General features: G+C 34.7%; 1 protein-coding gene across 2 annotated transcripts in view; it reads right to left on the reverse strand.

The window, feature by feature from the left end:
- Edil3 (EGF like repeats and discoidin domains 3) overlaps positions 1-27,204 on the reverse strand; it is a 513,587-nt gene that overhangs the window by 322,133 nt on the left and 164,250 nt on the right. The window contains exon 3 of one of the 2 annotated variants that reach the window (XM_052159695.1): positions 23,218-23,247. The exons of the other annotated variant lie outside the window; for it this stretch is intronic. Coding sequence (XP_052015655.1) covers positions 23,218-23,247 — 30 coding nt within the window. The remainder of the gene's footprint in view (positions 1-23,217; positions 23,248-27,204) is intronic. 2 annotated transcript variants of the gene reach the window in all.

The following is a 27,204-nucleotide window of genomic DNA, read 5'->3' on the forward strand; positions in this document are numbered from 1 at the left end:
CCACTTTTGTTTCAGTTTTGTTTTTCTAGTATCTGTGCATTTCAACATTAACTCCAAAACATCCAGTCACTAACTTAAGAGCTGAAAGGGGTTGAGAGGGCTTAATTCTAAGGCCACTGTCACAATATCTAAGAATAATAATCAAAAAGGCAAAAATTCATGGCTAATATGTGCTATAGTCTTATTCCTTATTTTTATTTCTGAAAACTTACTGTTAATTCTTACAAAGAGATTTATGCAACCTTGCAAACAGTCAATGATCTTTTAAACATTTCTAAATTAAATTGAATATTAAATATTTTTATTTAAATTTATGACTAGAGATGTATGAAGATAACTGAGTAAATGTAGAATAAATCATTAAATCTTGGTGAATTCTAGCATGAGATGACCTCCTTTGGACAGATATAGTTTTCATTGTTTCCAAAAACTCTTTCAAAAATGGAATTAAAATATGATTCCTTGAGACTTTATCAAAGAATCTTGAGTTGTCACTCTTTCCTTCTACATCTGTCTTATCCTCCTGATAGGTGCATGTATATACATATAATGTAGATAGTTATATAAGTATTATATAATACTTAAACACATATTATGTTAACAAATTTTATATACTTAATATTATATATCATGTAATATATAAAAATACATAAAATCTTATAAGTAGTTATGCCACTAGGGCTGACAATGGTCTCCAAAAGAATCACATAGGCTAACAAACCTCTCAATACTAGGCAGAGGAAATATCTTTCAGGAACATTAGTCTAAGAGATTCCCAAAACAATATAAAATGTAGTTCTGCTTTTCATTGCTTCTGAGAGATTGATGGTATGCTCCTATTGCTAAAGACAATGCTTTCTTAGGCCTCATGACTCTGAGTTTCAAGTTGTATCTGATCTTATCACCTTCATTTTATCCTCCCAGATAACAGAAAATTCTGTGCAAGCAACCAAGGGAGGGAAAACAATTAACAGTCCTATCTGGCTCTGCCATTAGTTATCCATACCAATGACCACTATGGCAAGATATTCATCAATGTTCATAAATGTGGTAACTCACATGTTGGTGGTAACCACCATCCATCTGATCATACTTAAGCCCCACACAATAAGGGTAAACTATGCCAGGTACTAGAGACCTAGCTACATTTCTAGGAAGTAATCTTTTGGATCTTAGAAGATAATCTATTACTATAACTTTGCTAGACCATTATAATTCCTAAGTGTATTATAAATCTGATCCTTATTTCCATGGATATAAGTATGTATCACCTTCCATCAAAGAAATCTGTCTTATTTAGTCTTGTTGGACCTCTAATTCTGAACTAAACTGGATATGTAATCTGGGCCCTTGTTTGACAGGGCTCAATTTTGAGTCACCTACTTTTCATACAGCTGTTAATTCCAAGCACTGGAAATTTACTAGTGGTTTTCATGTTTTAATGTTTTGGTTCCCTACTAGCAATTATTGACAATAGTTAAATTATTAGCATTGTTAACTGAAAAAGTTACTGAGAAAAAAATGTATTCTCCTGCAACAAAAGCAGAAAAATGGAGATCAATATAATGGCCCTTTTATTCTGCTTAGTAGTTTAAATAGTAATTGAAAACATGTTTAAAATTTTTATCAAGTAATAATCAGAATTATCCTTTCCTTTGTATTTTCATCAAGGAAATGTTTCTATCATCATTCTTCTTTTTTCAATCTGTTATGTTCCCATGGAAAGAAAAATAGTTTCTTGAATTATCATGGCTTTTGAAAACAATATATAAAATGATTCTGATTTAATTTGTTCACTGGCTTATTCAAATCACAAATATTTATGAAGCATTACTATGTACCATTTAATATAGCTGTAGAAGGTGGTGTTTCAGTAGCAACTAACTAATATTAAAAGCAGTAAGGGAAAAAGGAAAAGTAACTTATAAAGGCACACCTATCAGAATCACACCAGACTTCTTACCAGAGACGATGAAAGCTAGAAGATCCTGGGCAGACCTCATACAGACCCTAAGAGAACACATATGTCAACCCAGGCTACTATACCCAGCAAAATTCTCAATCATCATAGATGGAGAAACCAAGATATTCCATGATAAAACCTAATTTACACAATGTCTGTACACAAATCCAGCCCTACAAAGGATAATTGATGGAAAATGCCAACACAAGGAAGGAAACTATACATTAGAAAAAGCAAGAAAGTAATCTTCTTCCAACAAACCCCAAAGAAGATTACCACACAAACATAAAAATAACATCAAAAATAACAGGAAGTAACAATCACTATTCCCTAATATCTCTTAACAGCAATGGACTCAACTCCCCAATAAAAAGACATAGACTAACAGAAATATTTCTCATGTAAATCTTCAGTTTTATCAGACAATTTCCCTTTTAATTAATTTAGTAATTTTTTATATCTACCATTTTATCTGCATTATTTCATGATAATCTTCAATTTTTAATATGTCATTCTTTATACTTTATTTTATCAGAAATATTTTCAAGGTCAATCTTTGATGTTATCACGAATGTTTGTATTTCTACCTGTAATTAATTTAGAAAGAGTTTTTATATCTACCATTTTTTATGTAAAATTTCCCATGAAATAGTCAATTTTAACGTATTTGTCTATTTATTTCTTGAAATTTACCAGAAATATTGAAGATGTAAATCTTCAATGTTATCTGAAAATATTTATAATTCTGCCTTCAATCAACTTAGAATTATCCTTATGTCTATCATTTTACCTATATAATTTCCATGATAATCTTTAATTTCAACATGTTTTTCCATACATTTCATCAATTTTATCAGAAATATTTTCCAGGTAAATCTTAAAGTTTATCAGAAAATGTTTATAATTCCACTTTCAATCAAATTAGGAATACTTTTATACCTACCATTATTGTATCTATATAAAATTTTCCATGATAATCTTGAATTCTAACATGTTTTTCTACATTTCTCTACAATATTATCAGAAATATTTTCCACATAAATCTTCAGTTCTGTCATAAAATGTTTCTAACCCATATTTCAATTAAGTTAGCAATGTTTTACATGTCTACCACTTTACTCTTTAATTTTCCAGGAAAATTATCAATTTTATCGCATTTATCTGAAATATTTTCCAGGTAAATCTTTAATTTTATCATACAGTGTTTTTACTTCCCTTTTCAATAAAAAGAAAAATAATTTTAAAGAAATTCAAAAATGAAGATGCCGAAGTCTTTTAAATTGATGTACATTTCTGAGTCGCCAGGGAGCATGGTAATAAAATTGGGAGTACCTAACACATTGTGATGTGTAAACTTGGTAGCTACTTTAGAGGCAGATCACTGAAGCTGAAAATAAAAAAAAAAAAGAGTTCAGTATAGATAATGCAGGTTAGGTGTTGATAAGCATAAAAAGTGTGCTTATTAACATGAGGGAAAACTATGATTCTATTGAATTTGGGGTATAAAATCCACACTGTATGTGTGAATCCAAACTTTAGTATAACTGAGACAAATACCAAACTACTTGATTACATCAGGCTTCCAGGAATTAATGTAATACTTTATAAAATGTTAAGAAACACATTTGAAAAAACCCCAAACAAACAAACTAACACTGAGGGAATAGCTATAAAGAAGACATTTAAAAAGATGTGGATTTGGCACTTCTCCTTGGCTTTATCAATTATTGACTTATGCATTCCATAACCCTGATTCTAGTTCATAGCTCTCACCTCAGTCACCAAACTTATGATTATCAGGATCAATAAAAAGGGTAGATGACTCAAGTGAGGGAAGGAATTAAATCTACCCAATCATTCAGCCTCAGAGTACCTTTTATAAAGCAAGGAGGACTGGCAGAAACTCTGTATCACAGTATAGCCCTGGATTAGTTCTTCTGTCCTAAACTTCTCAGATTTCACTTCTAGCCCAACTCCATTACTTTTGTCAGAGGCAAATACTCGGAAATATTTTCTACCAGTGATTCCTAATTTTAGGTTTAGACTCAGCTACATGATTTTCAGTATGCTTCCTGCTTTCCATTTTGATCTCTTCAGTCTCACGTTCATTTTTTTAACAGTCTTCCTGCAGAAGCCCCTCTTCCCATAACTCCCTCCCTCCCATCATTTTGGTAAAGACCCAGGGTTTCCTTAACTATCCCATCCTTATCTCTCCTTACTTCCTTTTTGACTTACTCCAGCCTACTTGAACGCTTTTCACACAACACTTCTACTTCCTGGGAACTTTGGTGCTTGATGGGTACCCAATCTATTTAGTGCTTTCCTATAACCTTATCAACATTTCCACCTAGCCCATTTCCATTTCTTTCTACCACCAAGTACCTGTGGAAGTACTCCCTACTAGTGACTGCTCACTCACCATACTTCCCCAGACACAAATAGAACAATCATAAATAAGAAATCCACCCAACAAGAACAAACTCTGATCTTAATGCCTAAAAATCAATGCACTCATAAAAACTCCAGATTTCTGGACCAGAACAAAAACAAAAATTAACAGCCAAGATAATATGCCTCTACCAGAATCCAATAACCATTTTACCCTTGACCTAGATAAATACAATATAGCTGAATCACAAGACAAGGACTGAACTATAGCAATTAGAAATAAGTTCAAAGACTTTAAAAATAGATGTGAATACTCACTGAAAACTGAAAACACAAACAGTTGAATGAAATAATGAAGATAATTGAATACATGAAGGTAGAATTTAAAAGAAATAAAATCGTTAGATAAAATAAAACTAGAAAAAAATTAGGAATTCAACCAAAAACTTCAGAGATAATCTACACCAACAGAATAAAGAAATAGAAAAGAAAACCTAACAGCTTCTCCTATAAGGTTTCAGAAAATACAGACACAGCCAGTAGATTCTGCTTGGATTGTGATATGATAATTACTGAAAAATGCAGTGGTCAAAACTGTATATACTGAGTCAAATGACTTAGCTAAACCAAGGTAAGCCATTTCTCATGTCATAAGTATCCTTTCCACAGAGAAAAAGCCCTGCATCTTCTGCAACTGAAAGCCATGTTGCCATAGAGACCATGGGAACTGTTGGCTAGTAGACTCTGTTATTTTTTAAATAATATAACTGCTAGATTTTTGTTTATTTCTCAGACTTCTGACTACATTGACAGCTATAGAAAAAAAACTTTCACAGATGTAATCTGTTATCTCCTTACCTAAACTCTGTTTCCATTAATTAAATGCTTCATATTTCATCTTCGTGCTGTGCCACAGTCCTAAGTCCTTAATATTATTCCTTCTGCTCCACAAAAGGCTCATCTTAAAGACTGCTCATGTTGCTAACTTATGTTGTTATCTCTTTTATAAACTTATAAGCTACAGAACACCTACTCAGATCTACCTCTCATGGAACAAATAGGCTCCATCCAGATAAGTACATCTATCTAACCTATTCTAGAGGGTGGGATTCCTCTGGATTTCAAATGTACATCTTAAGAAAAAATTTTCTTTTTCCCAAATGTACTTAATCTTATTCTCTACCTATAACAATGTGTTTCAACATCTTGTTAAGTCCAGGAGCTTACTACACCCAGGACTGCTCTAGAGAAGCAAACTTTAGATACTCCATCTCCTGTCACAAACACAGAAGCTTCTACTGGACCTATTCTTTCTGATCTATCCTCAGGTGGTTCCACAGACCCTGGACAGCAAAGAAACAGTCAAATCTCCTAAGACAGGACAAACATTCCCCATATCCATTGTTCTAGCATAAAGAAGCCAGATATCATGACAAACTTATTCCTGCTTTGCCATCACTTCTTTCTACTTTATTCTTTTTTAATTAAACCAAAATGTGGGAATGTTAGGATTCTGTCTAAGCTCCACCCCACAGTTACCTGACAACATCCAGGTAGGCCTAGTCTACTATAAAAGGGGCTTCTTGCCCCCACCTCTCTGTCTGTCTGTCTGTCTGTCTCTCTCTCTCTCTCTCTCTCTGTCTCTGTCTTACTCCTGTTTACTGCTCTTGCCGTCTTGGGATCTTCTCTCTCCTTCCTTCCCCCTACCCCTGTCTCTCCACATGATCATGGTCAGCCTCTACTTTTCCACTCTCTGTCTCTCTCTGCCTCTACTACCCTCTTAACCCATCTCCCCATGCCCTGAATAAACTCTATTCTATACAAAAAAGAGAGAAAGTAGAATAAATAGATACTTCAGTAAAATAAAATGCTAAATCTAAAAATCAAATTAAAAATAATCAAACAGCTAAGTAAAAACACACAACCCTCTAGGTGAAAAACAGTCAGGAACTATGGGACATCATGAAAAGAAAAATTCTATAACTAGTAGGAATAATGGAAAGAAGCAAAATCCATGTCAAGGGCACAAAATATATTTTATTAAAAAACAAACTTTTAGGACAACAAATATAAAGGACAAGAAAAGAAACTTTGCACAGAAAAAAACACACAAAACAAAGAAAGGATGTTAAAATTTGTAAAAGAAAAAAATCAAGGAACATGAAAAGAGAAACCCATGAGCATAACATTTGTTTTCTCATTGGACACTATGAAACCCAAAAGGATCAGGGCAGATATTTTATGAAATCTAAGGCACCACAGGTGCTATCCCTGAATACTATATTCAGCCAAAGTATAAGTCAAGATTATCAACAACAAAAAAATCCATGATAAAACAAAATTAAGCAATGTGAAGAATTTTAGTCTTGCAACATGTCTACTCTGGCAAGGGATCACATCCAAAGACCCAAGTCTATGTGATCTATACAGACTTGCATTTAGTATTTACTTTTCATCCTAAACAATGACATCTAATTGATGTCCATAAAAAGTGAGGAATCAGAAAGATTTGACAGAATGAGTCAGAGATAGGGTATCTCCAAATCTCACAAGAATGGAAAGGAAAGAAGAGTGAAGGGAGATAGATGTAGTTCAGTTTGGTGAAGTTTATTTGAGTGAAGTTCAGAACAGAATATGGAGGTAAAAGGTAGTTTTGAAAAGTAGAACAATTCAGTCAGAAGTTGAAAGAAGCCAATTTGAATCAATAAGTTTGGAGAGGAATTTGAACCAGAATAACTGAAGTGATCAACCTAGCTAGAATTCAGAAAGAGCTAGAAAGCGTGAATTTATTCAGAAGTCAATTTTGGAGGCTGAAACATTCTTGGCCTAATTTAGCAGATGGAGGCTGGAAGAGGAAGTCTTTAGGGCACAGCATTGCAGAAGATTAGATTTACTGAGGCTAGAAGCTTCCAGCCAGAGGCCTATGGATTGAATTATTCTGGGCTTATCCCAATGCATGTATTAATATAACTTGGGTACAGCTCTCATCGCTCTGAGGAGATAAAAGCAACCATTACAAAACTACCAATTATCTACCAATTCAACACTTTAGAAGAAATTTTAAGACTGAAGACTATGACTATAACTAAGAAGACTTAGGAAATAAGTAATCTCAATCAGTAAATCAAAACAAAAACATAAACACAAAAAATAACAGGAATAAATAAACACTGTTAAATGATAACTAATAATAATTGTCTGGATTCCACAATCAAAAGACAAAGATTAACAGATTGGATAAGAAATTAGGATAGGTCTTTTTTCTACATATAAGAAACAAGTTTTACTCTCAAGGGTAGTATTAACTTAGAGTAAAACGATACTGAAAGGAATTCTAAAATAGAAAAATTAAGCAAACTGCTGTAGCCATTTTAATATCTAGATATGTAGACTTCAACTACTGCTAATTAGAAGATATTACAAAGGACTCTATATCCTCATTAAAGAAAAACATCACCTAACATATTATAATCCTAACCATTTATGCACTAACCAGAAAGATAACCAAGTACATACAACAAACTACAATTCAAATACAGTTAATATTACATATCCTTAATGACTTCTATACCCCATTTACAGAAACAAACAAGTCATTTGGCCAATAAAAAAACAAACAAACCAGAAAATTCTGGAGCTGATTAAAATCACAAATCAAATGGACCTATCAGGTTTGATTTATAACGTTCTACAAAACATTACAGCCAAACACAAAGAATACAGATTCTTTTTTTTATTTTCAGCAGTTCATGTAACATTCTCCAAAACTGACCCCATACTTGGACACAAAACATATCTCAACAGATATAAGAAAATTTCAATAACATATTTTATCTGACTGATCCAACATGTATTTAAGCTGGATATAATCAATAGAAGTGGCAAAAAGAATATAAATTCATGGAAAACAAAGAAGAAAATACTGAGTGAATAGTGGTTCAAAACAGATATCGAAAGGAAATAAAAACTTAGAATTGAAAAGCAAGGAAAAACATGATATACACAAACAATGGGACACAGGAAAGAAGTTCTGAGTCAAGACCATACATAGTCCTGAGAGAATTAAGTTTTACTACAGACCTATACTAACAAATATTACTAACAAAGCCAGCATGATATTGATATAAAAACAGACACAACAACCGACAAAATCAAACTGAAGTTGAAACATCTATGGACAAATGATTTTGGAGAAAGAAGACAAAAGTATACATTAGTGAAATGACAGCATCTTCAAAAATTCAGTGTTGAAAAATTCAAATAAATCAATACTGATCTCTGTGCATAAAACTTAATTCTACTCTGAAGCTAATAGAAAAGAAACTGGGGAAGACCCTTGAGGACATCGGTACAGGGAGAAAGTTTCTGAACAGAACACCAATAGCGTATGCTCTAAGAGCAAGAATTGACAAATGGGACCTCATAAAATTACAAAGTTTCTGTAAGGCAAAGGACACCATCAAGAGGACAAATCGGCAACCAACAAATTGGGAAAAGATCTTCACCAATCCTACATCAGAGAGAGGGCTAATATCCAATATATATAAAGAACTCAAGAAGTTAGACTCCAGAAAACCGAACAACCCTATTAAAAAATGGGGTACAGAGTTAAACAAAGAATTCTCACCTGAAGAACTTCGGATGGCGGAGAAGCATCTTAAAAAATGTTCAACTTCATTAGTCATTAGGGAAATGCAAATCAAAACAACCCTAAGATTTCATCTTACACCAGTCAGAATGGCTAAGATTAAAAATTCAGGAGACAGCAGGTGTTGGAGAGGGTGTGGAGAAAGAGGAACACTCCTCCACTGCTGGTGGGGTTGCAAATTGGTACAACCACTCTGGAAAGCAGTCTGGCGGTTCCTCCGAAAACTGGGCACCTCACTTCCAGAAGATCCTGCTATACCACTCCTGGGCATATACCCAGAGGATTCCCCACCATGTAATAAGGATACATGCTCTACTATGTTCATAGCAGCCCTATTTATAATTGCCAGATGCTGGAAAGAACCCAGGTATCCCTCAACAGAAGAGTGGATGCAAAAAATGTGGTATATCTACACAATGGAGTACTATTCAGCCATTAGAAACAATGAATTCATGAAATTCTTAGGCAAATGGATGGAGCTAGAGAACATCATACTAAGTGAGGTAACCCAGACTCAAAAGGTAAATCATGGTATGCACTCACTAATAAGTGGTTATTAACCTAGAAAACTGGAATACCCAAAACATAATCCCCACATCAAATGAGGTACAAGAAGAAAGGAGGAGTGGCCCCTGGTTCTGGAAAGACTCAGTGAAATAGTATTCTGCAAAACCAGAACGGGGAAGTGGGAAGGGGTGGGTGGGAGGACAGGGGAAGAGAAGGGGGCTTACGGGACTTTCGGGGAGTGGGGGGGGGATAGAAAAGGGGAAATCATTTGAAATGTAAATAAATTATATCGAATAAAAAAATAGAAAAAAAACTTAATTCTAAATGAATCAGGACCTCAACTAACAGTAGATACAGTAGATTTGCTATAGTAGAAAGTGAATAATGGTTCTTGAACTTACTGGCACTTTTCAGAACGTGACACAGATAGCACAGGCACTACTAACACAATTTATAAACAGAATCCCATGAAATTAAAGAGCTTTGTGTGGCAAATTACACCATTATTCAGACAAACTCATGCTATAAAATGAAAAAGGATCTTCACCTTTCATTTACATCTACTACAGGCTTAATATCTAAAAATACCTAAGCAAACAACCAAATATATAAATAAATACCAAGAAAACAAATGATCCTAATTAAAACAGAAATAGGCAGACAGTTTCACAGGAGGAATCAGAAATGACTGAGAAGTACTAAAGGAAATATTCAGTATCTTTAGTCATCGCAAATATCAAATTTACTTTGATACTGAATGTTTCATCAGTGTGAAAGGACAAAATCAATATAGAAAATGACAGTACATGCTGACTAAGATATAGGGTAAGGGAAACATTCATTCATTGATGGCTAGAGTACCAACTTATGCAATCACCATGGAAGTCTGGGTTGTGGTTCCTCAGAAAGCTGGGAAGAGAGGTACGTTTTTTTTTTTCAATGCAAAGGAAGAGGTTTATTTGCCTCAAGTTGGGGTCAACCCTCTATCAGTCTCTCCAGGCAAGTGACGAGAAGGTGACCCTGAATAGCTATTACAAGCAGTTTTTATACTTTTTAGGGGCAGAGGTTACATCAGCAATATTACAGTTCCAACATATTGGTTAAACATACTGACCTTTAAATCTATTGGCTGGAGAGCATGACAACCATTTAAAGTCTATCTGAGATTTTCCAGAGGGTCAGGTGACTATCAGCACATTCTGAGAATTTTTTACTCAAGAATGTTCCTGTGGGTTGAGAACAGAACTTTGCCTAGCCTTTATACCAAGCAGGAGGGGAAGCTGTAAGGAGGTGTGGGACTGTAAAAAGCCCTTAGGGTCCCTCATTTCCACCTTTTTCTTCTACCAGTACCAATCCTGGAGCTATGCTCAGGGGTCTTGGGTAATTAACTCATATTCTTCAGGTCCTGTCCTTGAGGTCTCATATTGTTGGCATAGGAGCATCAATTGCCCTGCTCCATTCACTCTTTCATTAAGGCTATACTCTTGTTCATTATGCAGGGTCTAAATGTCAATAGTAGCAGGAGCACAATTAGGGGTCTTAACAAGGTGGATATGAGTGTGGCTAACCAAGGGGAGAAGTTAAGTCAAGACTCCGAAGCAGCCCTGACTCTGTTCCCTTTATCTCTTCCTCTTGGTTAGCCCTTCTCTCACCTTGGCCATTGAATCTTTAACTACCCCTGGAATAGGTTCCAGTATGTGATTCCCTATGTTTCACACTCCCAGGTAGCACAGAAATAGTGGTTGGGCTCCCAACACTGATGGGTCTGCTCTGGCTTCCCCATCTCTGGGGCATACATATATGGGGTTTTCTGGCAGGACACTCCTCAACTTTGGGTGTCCACACCCTAAACCCCACTCTCCAAGGCTACTTTTGGGACACAGTTTAGATTTACAAGTCCCTTGTCCCCCACATTCAGGTAATCCTTCCCCCTGTGTCTCTAGGGTGGGGATATCCAAGGAGTTAAGGCCCACCACTAACGTACAGAGATCAAAGACAAGGTCCAGCCGCCAAATACACTAAGCTACTCCAACAGTGGCTGAGAGCAGTTTCCAAGTCACTTTGGTAGGATTGTGGGGGTTGCTGAGGCTCAGCTCAAGAAGAAAGATACACCATAGTCATCTCATGGTTTCTCTGGAATTGCAGAAGGGCAGGTGATATTGAGCTTGAGGGAATTGTTCGGGTGTCTGGTTGCTATCTAGTTAGGATCCCGTGCAGGTGCTAATCTGACATCAGTTATGTGAACCCAGGCAGTTACTCCATCCACTTATCTGGAGGTCGGGGTGATCAACAACACCAGCAACGGCCCTTTCCACTTTGCTTCCAAGTTTTCAGCACGGTGCCTCTTAACATAAACCCGGTCTTTAACTCGGTACTTGTGTGAAACATCTGGGGTTCTACAGGGCACTAAGTTTAGGCCACAAATTTTGGTGGCTGATCTGGAAAGATTGCAATCGAGCCATAAGATTATTTTCAGCCTGAAAAATCACTGTGGTGGTGGTGGGGGAGGGCAGAGTCAAGAGCTGAAATCAAGAGAATGTGGGTCCCATATTCATAAAGGATCTTAAAAGGTTAAATGGTTAAAATGGTAGGTGGTGTTCCGGGCTTGGAACAGGGTCAGGGCAATGAGCACCATCAAGTCAGTGCCAGTCTCCAAGGACAATTTAGTTAAGGTCTCTTAGTGTTCTGTTCATTCTCTCTATCTGCCCTGATCTCTGGTGACAGTAAGCACAATGGAACTTCAAGTTAGTTCCAATAACTCCGCCAATCCCTGACTTATCTTACAGACCAAAGCAGGACTGTTGTTCTGGGCACTCTGAAACTCAGGAATATTTCCTCTATATCTTCTTGGCAATCATCGTAGTTGTTTCTGTTTGGTGAGGAAAGTCTCAACCCACCCAGAGAAAGTACCCACAAACAATAGAAAGTATTTGTAACCATATTTTCCTGGCTTCTGTAAAATCAACCTCCCAATATACTCCAGGCAGTTCTCCCCTAAGTCTTTTGCTCTTTTTACTCTTGGCTGCATATGCATTCACATGCTGGCATACTTTATACTGTTCTACTATCTCTCTGGAGCAAAACCTGAGGTCCATATAGAGGTACCTTAAGATTCAGCTATATCACTCTTGCATATATGTGGGGAAGGACAACTAAACCCAGGGCCATTTGAGGGCTCATATGGTAATTTGCTTCTGAGGAAAAAAAAAGCTTACTGTTGTCAACAAATAAGAGGGAATACATGTCTCAACCAGATATCTTATGTCTCCAAGTGTTACCCCTATCTGAAGAATTGGTCACTTCTAACATTTTGACCAAAGAGGACACAATGAAAACTCACAAACATATCAAGATTTGCTAAGGTTACTGTTTATCTTCACAAACAAAATTTGTGGAGGACATATTTACATATCTCATTGGACACTGAGAAGCAGAGTTGGTCATTATCTAGAGCCTACTCTCCTACTAACCGGTGTTTACTGGACTCACCAGCAGAGGAGGGAGGTAAACAACAGTCCACCTACAAACCTGGTGACCTACGATGGTGACTTGCTTTAGATAAATACTTGTGCGGTAGTGGCTGGTTAAGTAATCATAGTCATTAGAATTACAGCCCCCTTCTTGAGATAGAACCCATGTCTGTCACTTCTCAGGTGCCATAGAGCAAAGACTGGGTAGACCCAGAAGAAAGTCAAGAAAGAACGTAGTAAAAAAAATACTTCTGATGAAATTTTTTTATAAATATAGCTCAATGCCCCACTCAGCCATCATCAGAGAAGCATTCTCTTACAGTAGATAGGAATTAATGCAGAAACCTAAAACTGGACAAAACACAAAGAGTGAAAGATTTTGGAACATGTGATCCTGAAACAGATATATTCAAATATCTCCTGTCAGGTCTCAGGGAGTAATGTGCTAAAGGGGGCAGAAAGACTGTAAGATGCATGATTCCAAGAATTTTTTTTCTAGACATTATAGGACTGATGCACATAAAACCTCACAAAAAAGACAGTGGAAGCATACACAGGCCTTTCATGGGTTCAGGTTAGATGGAATAACAACACTGAGACAGGGAAGGGGACATGGGTTACCATTCCTATCCAAGAAGCTATTGACAGTTGGTATCTGCTATCAAAAGAAACATTAGTCTTATCCACTAAATTTACATTAGATATATCTACTATACTTTAGGTTAGACTACATGCCCAGGGTTGGATGGTGAAGACAGAACAAAACTATTGTTATTTTTGAAGACTCTTTGACTTGTAGAATTTTATTTAGTTATATTTTTGACTTATTGGTCTTTGCATGCATATTTTGCTTTATGATTTTATGGTTTTGTGGGTATATTTTTATGCATGAGGTTTTTGTCTATTTATAAATTTTTTGTTTTCATTTTGGCATAGAAAGAAAGAAATAGCATAGAGTTGAATGGGTAGCACATAGAAAGATCTGGGGGAAGTAGGGGTAGGACAATGATTAGAATACATTTTGTAAAATGAAATATTTTCAATAAAAATAAAAACAAGATAAGAAGAATTAATATCGTTTCTTTGTCCTATGTTTTTCATAGCTAAGGGTGCATACAACCTCAGTCATTACTTTCACATAGATTACAACTAAGAAAACAGATTTTAAGTTACATATTCATGTCATATATAAATATATGCATTTATATTGTAGAACACAGAAGTCAACTGAAGAGAGAAAGACAACATAGGAATTTAGTGTCATACCTTTGAGTGCCTCCAAAAAGAAATTCGAGAGAGCATACACTAGAAGATTAACGGAACAACTGAAAGCCCTGGAACAAAAAAGAAGCTAATTCACCCAGGAGGAGGAGAAGACAGGAAATCATCAAACTCAGAGCTTAAATCAATCAAGTAGAAACCAAGAGAACAATACAAAGAATCAACAAAACCAGGAGCTGGTTCTTTGAAAAAATCAACAAGATAGATAAACCCTTAGCCTGACTAACCAAAGGGCACAGAGAAAGTAAGTATCCAAATTAACAAAATTAGAAATGAAAAGGGAGATATTACAACAGAAACTGAGGAAATTCAAAAAATCATCAGATCCTAGCCTGTACTCAACACAACTGGAGAATCTGGAGGAAATGGACAATTTCTTAGACAGATACCAAATACCAAAATTAAACCAGGATCAAATAGACCATCTAAACACACCCATAACCCCTAAAGAAATAGAAGGGGTCATAGATAGCCTTCCGACCAAAAAAAGCACAGGACCAGATGGTTTCAGTGCAGAATTCTATCACCCCTTCAAAGAAGACTTAACACCAATACTCTTCTAACTATTCCACCAAATAGAAACAGAAGAGACACTACCCAACTCCTTCTACGAAGCCACAATTATGCTGATACCAAAAGCACACAAAGATCCAACTAAGAAAGAGAATTTCAGGCCAATTTCCCTTATGAATATCGATGCAAAATTACTCAATAAAATTCTTGCCCACCAAATCCAAGAACACATAAAAACGATCATCCACCATGATCAAGTAGGCTTAATTCCAGGGATGCAGGGGATGGTTCAATATAAGGAAATTCATCAATGCAATTCACTACATAAACAAACTCAAAGAAAAAAAAAACACATGATCATTTCATTAGATGCTGAAAAGGCATTTGACAAAATTCAGCATCCTTTCATGCTAAAAGTCTTGGAAAAGACAGGAATTCAAGGCCCATATCTAAACATAGTAAAAGCAATATACAGCAAACCTGTAGCTAACATCAAACTAAATGCAAAGAAACTTGAAGCAATCTCACTAAAATCAGGGACTAGACAAGACTGCGCCCTATCCCCATATCTTTTTAATATAGTTCTTGAAATCCTAGCTAGAGCAATTAGACAACATCAGGAGGTCAAAGGGATACAAATTGGAAAGGAAGAAGTCAAACTATCACTATCTGCAGATGATATGATAGTATACTTAAGTGACCCAAAAAACTCTACAAGAAAACTCCTACAGCTGATAAACAACTTTGGCTACAAAATCAACTCATGCAAATCAGTAGCCTTTATATACTCAAAGGATAAGCAGACTGAGAAAGAAATTAGGGAAATGACACCCTTCACAATAGCCACAAACAGCATAAAGTATCTTGGGGTGACTCTAACCAAACAAGTGAAGACCTTTATGACAAGAACTTCAGATCTCTGAAGAAGAAAATCGAAGAAGATCTCAGAAAATGGAAAAATCTTCCATGCTCGTGGATTGGCAGGATTAATATAGTTAAAATGGCCATATTGCCAAAGGCAATCTACAGATTCAGTGCAATTCCCATCAAAATCCCAACCCAGTTTTTCATAGAGCTAGAATGAGCAATTCTCAAATTCATCTGGAATAACAAAAACCCAGGATAGCTAAAACTATTCTCAACAGTAAAAGAACTTCAGGGGATTTAGTATCCCAGACCTCAAACTTTACTACAGAGCAATAGTGATAAAACTGCATGGTATTGGTACAATGTCAGGGAAGTCAATCAATGGAATTTGATTGAAGACCCAGAAATGAACCCACACACCTATGGTCACTTGATCTTTGACAAAGGAGCTGAAAGCATCCAGTGGAAAAAAGATAGTCTTTTCAACAAATGGTGCTGGTTCAATTGGAGGTCAGCATGCAGAAGAATGTGAATCGATCCATTCTTTTCTCCTTGTACTAAGCTCAACTCCAAATGGATCAAGGACCTCCACATAAAACCTGACACACTGAAACTAATAGAAAAAAAAACTGGGGAATACCATGGGGACCTGGGCACAGGGGGAAAGTTCCTGAATAGAAGAACACCAATAGCTTATGCTCTTAAGATCAAGAATTGACAAATGGGACCTCATAAAACTACAAAGTTTCTGTAATGCAAAGGACACTGTCAAAAGGACGAAACGTCAGCCAACAGATTGGGAAAGGATCTTCACCAACCCTAAATCTGACAGAGGGCTAATATCTAATATATACAGAGAACTCAAGAAGGTAGAACCTAGAGGACCAAATAACTGCATTAAAAGTGGGGTACCGAACTAAACAAAGATTTTTCACATGAAGAACTTCAGAGGGCTGAGAAACACCTTAAGAAATGTTCGACATCATTAATGATTAGGGAAATGCAAATCAAAACAACCCTGAGATTTCACCTCATACCAGTCAGAATGGCTAAGGTCAAAAACTCAGGAGACAGCAGGTGCTGGCTAGGATGTGGAGAAAGAGGAACACTCCTCCCCTGCTGGTGGGATTATAAGATGGTGCAACCACTTTGAAAATCAGTCTGGCGGCTCCTCAGAAAACTTGGCATGCCACATCCGGAGGACCCTGCTCTACCACTCCTGGACATATACCCAGAGAATTCTCCAGCATGTAATAAGGACACATGCTCCACTATGTTCATAGCAGCCCTATTTGTATTAGCCAGAAGCTGGAAACAACCCAGGTGTCCCTCAACAGAGGAATGGATGCAAAATTGTGGTATATTTACACAATGGAGTACTATTCAGCCATTAGAAACAATGAATTCATGAAATTAGTAGACAAATGGATGGAGCTGGAGAACATCATACTAAGTGAGGCAACCCAGTCTCAAAAGATCAGTCATGGTATGCACTCACTGATAAGTGGATAATAACCTAGGAAATTGGAATACCCAAGAAATAATCCACATATTAAATTATGTCCTTAAAGAACAGAGGAGTGGCCCCTGGTTCTGGAAAGACTCAATGCAACAGTATAGGAGAATACCAGAACAGGGAATTGAGAAGGAGTTGATGGAGGAACAGGGGGAGGGAAGAGGGCTTATGGGACTTGTAGGGGATGGGGACCCAGAAAATGGGAAATCATTTGAAATGTAAATAAAGAATACATCGAATAAAAAAAAGAATTTAGTGCCATCATTGAGCCATCTATTTTCAATATAGTGACTCAACACAATGCCTTAGATATTAAGCAATTTATTTTTTACATACATATTTAATAATTTATCCTGAGAAAATTGACTTTTTTTATTTTCTATGCCACATTTAGAAATAATGGAAAAACTAAAATATCAATCTTAGATAACTATATCAATAATTATAACACAGTATATTCATTAGTTTCCATAATAATATTTGAAATATATGATCTAGGGTAAGTTACAGATTTAACAAGCACAAGAAATATTCAATAAGTCACATGGTTTTACAATGTAAAAGACCAATATATATTGAATGGTTAGTAAGCCATTTTTTTGTATTTAATATTTTTTTTAGCCTTGAGGGAAGTAGAATTGATTTGGGAGAACAGAAGGTATCGAGTAGGGGAGGGAGGAACAGAGGGAAAAAGTACAGGGATAGATGACTGGAATTTGGGGACATTTGGAAGGCAATTGGAAAGCTAGTGCAGTGGACACCTGGAGCCTATGAGACTCATCCTAACAAAGACTCCTAGTCGTGGACGATAATTATATAGTATGTAACATAAAGCATGCTGATTAGCAGACATGTAACAAGTAAGCCATAAACATTTTCAATAGGAAGTCTTGCTTCTTCTAACTAAAAACCATGTCACAACACATGACTGGTTTTGAATGGATATATTTTGAGATACATACACATATCCCAGTAAATAAGCATAGTTTACAAAGTAACTTGAGAGATTATACTTGACAATAAGATTTGTTCTGCTTGTTCCAGTTGTAAGATTTGAAAGCTGGATGATATGTAGCATAGCTATATATATTTATAAATATGTACAGGAAGGTACAAATATTTCTGCTATAAATACAATTTTCTTTCTTTTGTGACATAATTCATAAACTTTTCTCTTTATAGCACTATAGAGTACATGATCTTTCAAAAAAATCCATACTAGGGAGCTGGATAGCTGGCTTAGTGGTTAAGAAAACAGTTTATTCTTCCAGAAGACCCAGGTTCAATTCCCAGTACCCACATGGCACCTCGAAGCTGCCTGTAACTCTAGTTTCAGGGGATCCAAAACATCCCTACTGATACCATATTCTTACTTTACTACAAAGTTTATCCTAATCATATATGAAAAATATGTTACATACATATAACAAGGAAGCAAATTACAATTGTTTTTTTCTAAACATCAAAATCATTACACCAATTAAAATATTTCTTTACTAAAAATAGATTATTGTATGATATTTTGTATTAGTGCCTTGAAAGACAAGTCAAGTTAAACCTTTGTTTGTTTGTTTGTTTGTTTGTTTGTTTGTTTGTTTTTTCGAGATAGGCTTTCTCTGTGTAGCCCTAGCTGTCCTGGAACTCACTCTGTAGTCCACGCTGGCCTCGAACTCAGAAATCCATCTGCCTCTGCCCCTTAAGTGCTGGGATTAAAGGCAAGTATCACCACTGCCCGGTTAAGGTAAATCTTGAGAAACAATGATCTTTTTTTCATTTCTATGAGAATCTAGAAATAATTGCTTCTTTCTTGCTTTACAACATGTAGCAATAAACTTTGTTTTATTATAAATTAGATTTTAATATTTAAGACTATTTTGAATATATTTATGAATAAGACCATTCTTGATAAAATAATTAGTAAAGTTTCTTCAGGCAATGGAGAGAAAATACATATTTCTCTACAAAGGATTAAAGAAAATTCATGACAAATTCAAGATAAATAAAAATAAAAATGCAGAGCTCTATCTCAGGCCCCAAGGAAATAAAGTCCAAAGATCGAAACAAGGGGGCAACTCTTGCTCATTAATAAACAGCTGGGTAATATAGCACTTCTTTCCAAAATGTATGAACTGTAGAATAGGTGAGCATAGTCAGCCATGGAGAATTAACCTCCACAAGAAAAGAAAAAAACAGATCTAAAATAAGTGTTAACACTTAAAGAAAATAAATCATCATAAAGAGAAATAATCGTTTTGTAAGGCTAAGAAAAAATTCAAAATTTACAGAAAAATATCTAATCACTGTGCTTTGGTATGGGTGCACATTGTTTGATTTCTAGCTCTTGATTTAATGGAAGAATAATATTCCTTACAACCTTACAATATTATTAATGGAAGATGAAGTTCTATATCTTTTATATATATGCTTAAACTATATGTGAAAAAGTGTTTTCTAATAGCTAAACTCATAATTTAAAAATATTTTTAAAATATTCAGAAAATACTGTCATTGCTAAAGTGAATATCACAGAGTTTGCAAGAAATTTGTATAAATATTTAAATCTAGTTATGTCACTATCATGACTCCTGATTTAGCCTAATACAAAATACACAGGATTTTGTTTATGTTATGAAAGCTTAAACATATAAATAAATGGAGAATGTAGGTATTTCAAAGTATAATATAGTTATCATCATTAAAAATTTTATAGCCTTTTGATGAAAGTCATCCCTAGCTCACCTGAAATGGTGAACTACTGTTGTTCTGATTTATATTTCCTTCACAATCCCTGATGGCTACCTCCTTCTGCTTGCTGTGGTTCTGCCAGCTTTGAAGAAGGCTCCATGAAATTCATTTGACTAGTTTTTAATCTGTTCATTTGAGATCTGTTACTCAATTAAATTAAGTTCATTGTAGGTATATGTGTCGCAAGTCTATTCCTTTCATGGGCTGCCTTCTCATTGCCATGATTGCTTTATTCTGTGAAGGTTTGGATTGGATGTGCTCACACTTTTTAATTCTTTTGCTATCCAAGCTTTATTGCAACACCCAAACAATCATTTGCAGGCCACAATCCAGAATTTCTGTTTACTCAATTTACTCTAGGATGCAATGCACAGGCATTATATTTATAAGCTTATATATATTTGGAATTGGTTTTTAAGTTGCTGATTGGAATAATCATGAGACCTTGTTGATTATATCTCAGAGTGAACCTTGAAGTTACTAAATAATTTCAACAAACTAACACGTATAAAACTATCACATGACAAAACAGTCTCTGCTGGTTGCCTATCAAATATATAATCACTATTTCATAAAGATATGTACACTACCCTGTCACTGCAGCATGACATGATAGTTAAGGTATGGAGACAAACTTGGTGTCCATCCATAGAGAAGTAGAAATGGAAATTATCACATATTAATATATACAGTGGAACACAATTCAACCTTAAGCAAAGAATTTTTGATATTTGCAACATCAAGGATAATTCTACAGCTGCATATGTCATTTGTAGTATTTGCATGCATAGATACAGAGAGTATAATAGGGATTACTGGGGCACTGGCTGTTATTGTAGAAAGGGAAGAGGTAATGTGGAGTTTTATGTCTCAATTTTAGAGGATGGCCAACTACAGAGCTAATAAATAGCAAGAGTGCCACAGATAATAGATAATAACGTGAAACTTTGTATTAATGCTATAAGATATATATATATATACATATGTATATATATATAAAACATACATATAAATTATAAAGTGTATAATACTCTGATAATTCTAAAATAAACTCAACATTCATAGGGAAAACATGTCTGGTTTAAGTTGTCTTTATAAGACCATATTCTAATTAAATAAGCAATAAATCACTTAAATATAGCTAACTTCTACATGTAATTAATCCTGATGACTCAAGGAGAGATTTATTTTATAATGGGACAACAAGCTTGGCAGACAATACTATCCAAGTGTGGATATGTCAGCAGAAATTAGACTTAACTGGCCTTAGAAACTAGAGGACAGGATAAGGATTAATACCCAAAGATTAAAAATATTTTGGTTTGGGAATAGGAAGTCATCTTTATAAAAACCTCTAAACACCAACGATTTGAAGTTAAGGGAAAAGATAATAAATTAGACAAAAGAGGCTCAGCAATCTATAAATCTACTACTCAGTTATGAATTTTACAAGCTTCGGAAAAAGTACACAATGCCAATTGTAGAAGAAATAATGGCAAAGTGTTTTCTCTAATCCAAATTAGTATAGAGCCATATAATGGCCTAAAATTGAAACATAAGTTATGGGGTTTTCTGAATTTCCAATGGGATTTTTAGTATAGTTTATGTTATATAATATAATTTTCATGTATCTTTGGGAATTATTGAAGAAATTTATACATTATTTTATGTTACCATAATGCAGGTTATTTTTATCTTTTTCTCTATTGTTACAGAATAACCATTCCATTGGTTAACATAAAAGGAGAAATCATGAGGCCATGACAGTTGAAAGAAATCTTCTATGAATTGTACTGGCTACACTTGATATGAGCGCACCAACAGAATCATTGTGTTAGCCTGACTTTGCACCATGATACACTTCATATTTTTTAAAAAAAAGGAAGGAGAATTATTTATTCTTTTGTTCCAGAAGTTTGTCTATAATAGCAGGGCCATATGTTAGAAAACAGACTTTCTCCTTCTACGTGTTCATTCTGTTCAGTCCTCTGCTTGTTGACTAGAGCTGACCAACAGCATCTTCCTGCTTTGATGAGACATCTTGGAAGTATTCTCACTCAGTAGTGTATTTTGCTAAATTTTTTGACATTTCTTCAGTCAAATCATGTTGATAATCAAAGTTAAACACACAGCTACAATATTCTCTGCCATGCAGTCAACCCAAGTTCCATTTAGGTTTGAAAACCATTTCCTCCTGTTATTTCCCAGCCCTAAATACTTCCCTCCTTGACTTAGCAGAAAACTGTCTAGTACCGACCTCATCAATCTGTCCCTCTTCATAGCCTCTAATGCTTTCATCTCAGGCCTTTATTCTTCTCTCCATGTGGTTCGTCTGCGGAGCTGGGGTTTGGTTAATTGTCAATCAGGTAAGACATTCCCTGTCTATGGAATTATATTCTCTATGCCACTGTTTCATTTTGGTCTGTTTCACACTCCAGGGAACATAGTGAGAAGCCCATATTTTGTTGCAATTTCTACTAATGGAATAGTTAAGACTTGCTTTGTGCTTAAAATATGACAGTCAGTTGGATGAAAACAAATTCATGTAATAAGGCTGAAAGACCGTTACAATGAAATTATAGGAATTAAAAAAAAATTTAAAAATGTGACATAGCCAACATATAATTTTCATCCTCAAATTCAAATCTTATGCATGATATTATAAATATATTTGACAATCCAATATATTGCCATACAGAATGTATTTCAGAAGTTTATAACTTTCTTTATAAAATTTAATTCAAATATTTAACCTTCATTATTTCTAAGCATTTTCTCAAAACCCTAAATTTCTGTTTTGACACTGCTTAATGTTGATGTTGATATTATTTCCTCTGTTAGTTCATTTGGACTTATTGTCTTTCTTTTTCACTCAGTTTTCTAAGATAATATCATTCAAACTAGCTTAGTATACCCTTCTTATGAAATAAATGCAAACAAAACTGTATTTTTCTGGTTGTAACACTAAGAATATATACTTCAAAATCTGACCTTCCATGTTTTGATTTTTTACTTGTATATCTTAAAACATGATATAAATATTGATATAATGTATTGTGACAGCAATGCAGGCTGTCCAGAAATGTTCTGAGTATTGTAGATGTATCATTATATCAGGCTCCTAGGATCCAGAATTAGAGGAAGTGTGTACCATCATTCTTGACTTAAATTCATTTGAGGAATCTGTGGATGCTCTAGTAGATTAAAACTAGGGCTAGGCAAGTAATGTGCAACTGAGTCATATCCCCAATTCAAATTCCCATTAAGAAAGGTATTAGATAAACTAGAAAAACAAATATTTGCCATTTAGGAAGTTTACCTGCTGAAGTGGGCTTTTCTTCTTCTGATGCTATAATAGAGGGAAGGAAATGGAGTGAACAGAAGAGGATGGAATGGGTCATGGTAGGGGGAAGGGAGGGGAGAAAAAAGAGAAAATAATGGTCATTAATATTTCACTATTTCAAATAATCACTACAAGGTATTTACTAATCATTTTGGCGTCTACTAGAGATTTTTATTGTCTAATAAAATTTATATATAATTACTTATAGAAAATTTAAATAGATATACAAATTATTTAATGTATGTATTTCTTGGAGGGGACATTTTATTGTTCTAAGTAATACTAATTATTTCATGTAATTTTACAGTTTTTTAAAACATAAGGTATATACATGTAAGTAATTTCATTTCTGTTTTCTATTCAGTTTAAAGTCATTGTCAAGAGCAAACACTTTTGTACTATATAGTAAAACATGATTATTGAATCACATTGATTCTAAGTCACATTGAATATTTTAAGCATGAAGGAGACCTTAGGCAAACCCTGTATTAATGTACTGCCTGTCATGATTCCACTATGTGCTCTTGTCCCCAAACACTCATACATATACATTCAGTCACTGACAGGCATCACATACACCTCAAGATTCAGTAGTGATAAATGTTTGTTTGTTGAATTAATTTCTCACTGTCTATCTGAGGATGATCTAGACTTCTAAGTAGTATAAGTTTGCCTTGAATGCACAGACTTGAAGTGATAATACTTCCAAAGCTCCCGCATCAAATCTAAGAAATATAGATATGAACCACTACACTCAGTTTTATGGATGAAAATTTCAAAGGAAGAACTCAGGTAATTTTTTATATATTCTGCAGCCCACATATGGATAAATATAGATAGTTTAACCACAGAGGCCACAATATCATAAAAATATTATCTTACTTCAGTGTTTCACAACCCATGTGTCAACTTCTGGGCTTCTCGTCAAAGTAATTACTTAGAATCCTTTCAAATGGTACTAATTTTTAGCAGGATAGAAATATTTCTATATAATATTGCTATGTGGTAACATAAACTTTAACTCATTAAAATGTGACTCATACTGATTCCTGTGTTGAATATGGAGGTGTTTGAGAGCAGTAAGACTTCAAAGAAATAACCTACTGTTGTGTGTGTGCTGGAAGGGAAATCAACAATTTTAATAAGAGTGAAAAGTAGAGTTCACATGAGTGGTTTCACAATGTCTTATACAATACTCCTATTTGCCTATTTACTCTATGTGAAGGTATGCCTGTTTTCTGCATAAGAGCAATTTCCCTAGAATATTAGCATTGAATAATATATCAAAAACTAATACTACTTCACTCAAAGCTTGATCTTTTAAAATAAAAAAGAATATATTAAACTGAATGGCTCATAAAGTAGCTTTGTTCGCAGTAGATTAGTTAATCAATGTATCCTGTTTAGCCTGGAAATGTTCTCTACTCTTTCCATTAAAGTTCAAACTTCACAGGGTATACTAGAAACAAACTTACTTTATATCTCTACAGTACTTTCCTCTCACATTTTGGCTTGCATCCTTGGAGAGTAAAGAAATAAGAGAGAGCAAACATTGTTGGTCCACATGACATTGAGAATATAAATATTTAAAAAGTTGTTTGCTGCTTGATCATGTCCAAAATATATCATAACACATTCACAGAGAAAAGTAGTTGGTAGCTTCCTAATTCTTCGGTAGGAAAATGTCAAAGAGGACTGAGGAAGTGCTGAGTTAGATGGACCACTACGAATATCTGCAGATTAAAATGGATGAAGTAAATATGTTTGTGGCTACTCATTTTGCATGTGTAAACTCATTGAAGTCAAGAAAACCAACAAGTGAAGATTAATGAATTTACAAAGGTTTCAACTCCAAAATTTGTCTAAAACCTGTCCAGGAATTCTAGACGATATCAGTTTGGCTCTAAAATTGTACTCTTTCATTAAAGCTTTTTGGTGCCTTCTCAGAAAAAGAAGAAAAGCAAATGAAAAGAGTTTATTGAAATTTGTTCACTACCATTTACAAGTTGGAGCATGAAATGGAACTGATCAAATTCCTGATAACATCAACTGGCTTAAGTGTAAGTAGAAATGAAATGAAATGAAATTTAACATTGGGGCTAAGGTGATAAGCATATCGGAGGAAGTCCTTAACTCCTCCTACAATGCAAGCATATAAAAATAGAAAAGTGGGAAAATCCTTATATAGAGTACCAAAAAGGAAATGGTATCTAAGGGTGAACTCGTAGAATTGCCAAGATTTTAATTCTATTGTATTATTTAAATTCTATTATTTTAATTCTATTGTTTAATTCTATTATTTATTTATTCTATTATTGTATTATTTTAATTTTATTGGACATTTTGAAAACTCTAGGAAGTCCCCAAAAGGTAAGTATAAACTTGGTTATTGTTGTTGAATTGTGTTTGATATTAAAAGCCATGTTTTCGCAACATCCTAGGTACACTTTAAAGCATCTTCACAAGTAGACAGTCTAGAATTACTAGGAGCAGAGTATTGCATAGGGTTTTATTTCTATAAACATCTCTCTTGCATTCTCATAATATTTAGATATCCCCAAGTAGTTCCCTTACTCTTAATATACACATATTCTCCAAGGTACATACACAACGGTAAGTACTCATAACAGGTTATTTAACTAACTAGTAACTATTAAGTTGTTTGGACAGGCTTATATGTAGGTTAATTATATCACTGAGCAAAACATCAAAAAGTATTAACTCAAGTCCAAAAATAAAAGTAACCTTGAAAGTTGTCATCAGCAGTCCACATAATGATATTTCCAAGGAATGTGGGTCACAGCAAGCACTGCTATACTATCCATATAACATTTATTCCATTGTCTTCTAAAGTCATGACACTGGTGGTTAATAAAGATGACTATTTGACCCTAGGTAACCCTGTTAAGTTCTGGAAATGAATGCATAGGCACCAAACAAAACAACCAATACAATAATTTTTGCTCATCAGCTTTTGGAAATATTGAAATGGGTGTGATATTGGGATAAACAGGCATGAAAGAAACATTGGACATTCAGGATTTAACTACGTATGGTTCCTTCATCAAGTACAGCAAACCCTCCCTGGAAAGTTATTAAAATGGTGCAACATTTTACAAATGTTTTTAATTTTAATATGAATTTTGAGTTTTATCCCAGGCTACTGCATTTTTCAAAAATCAGTGCATATGATTGTTTTGAATATTACATTTTGAGAACTATGGCTGTAGCCCAACAAAAGATTGATTAAATGGAAAAAAGCCACAGGTCCCGTAGGTGGAAGTATTACAAAATTTAGAAGCAGGAAAAAATAATAAGAAAAACAATAAAATATAGATGAAATGTATATTGTGGTTTTTCTTATTCAAGATTTATTAAGTGTCTGTATCATTTAATTTGGAGAAAAGGACACTAGATTTGTCTTATAATCTGCTTTCTTGTTGGCCACAGTCATGTTTCTAGGTACAGAAATAAGAATATCCCTTACTATGCACTGTGTTTGTTCCAGGACCTCAAGTCTCAAATATAGTATGGCACAGTGCTTGCGTACAATGTTGCCTAATACTCATTATACTTCAAGTGATTTCAGGATTTCATATAGCATCCAATGTATCACTAATTATATGCCCGTAGTTGCTATAAAATCCTGTTGAGAAAATAACGTCAAGAATAAAAGTATCTTCTTTTTTTATGTAGAAGCAAATTACTTTCTATCTGATAATGGTTGAGCCTCAAGGCTGGAACCCTCAGATACAAAAGGCTCTATCATTCACAGTTTGCCAATAGCATTGTGTAATTAAGGCTTCGCTGATGTTAGCATGGGGAGAAGGAATTGGTAAAGATATGTACTCATTTTTCTGAGAGAGTGTCTGTAAATATATAATTCACAATCATTTTCTTCTTTCTTTTCCTTTATATATATTGACAAGGAAACCTATAAGAGCATAATGGTTTATCAAAAAT

This window comes from Apodemus sylvaticus, chromosome 16, assembly GCF_947179515.1.
Source record: "Apodemus sylvaticus chromosome 16, mApoSyl1.1, whole genome shotgun sequence".
Taxonomy (NCBI): domain Eukaryota; kingdom Metazoa; phylum Chordata; class Mammalia; order Rodentia; family Muridae; genus Apodemus; species Apodemus sylvaticus.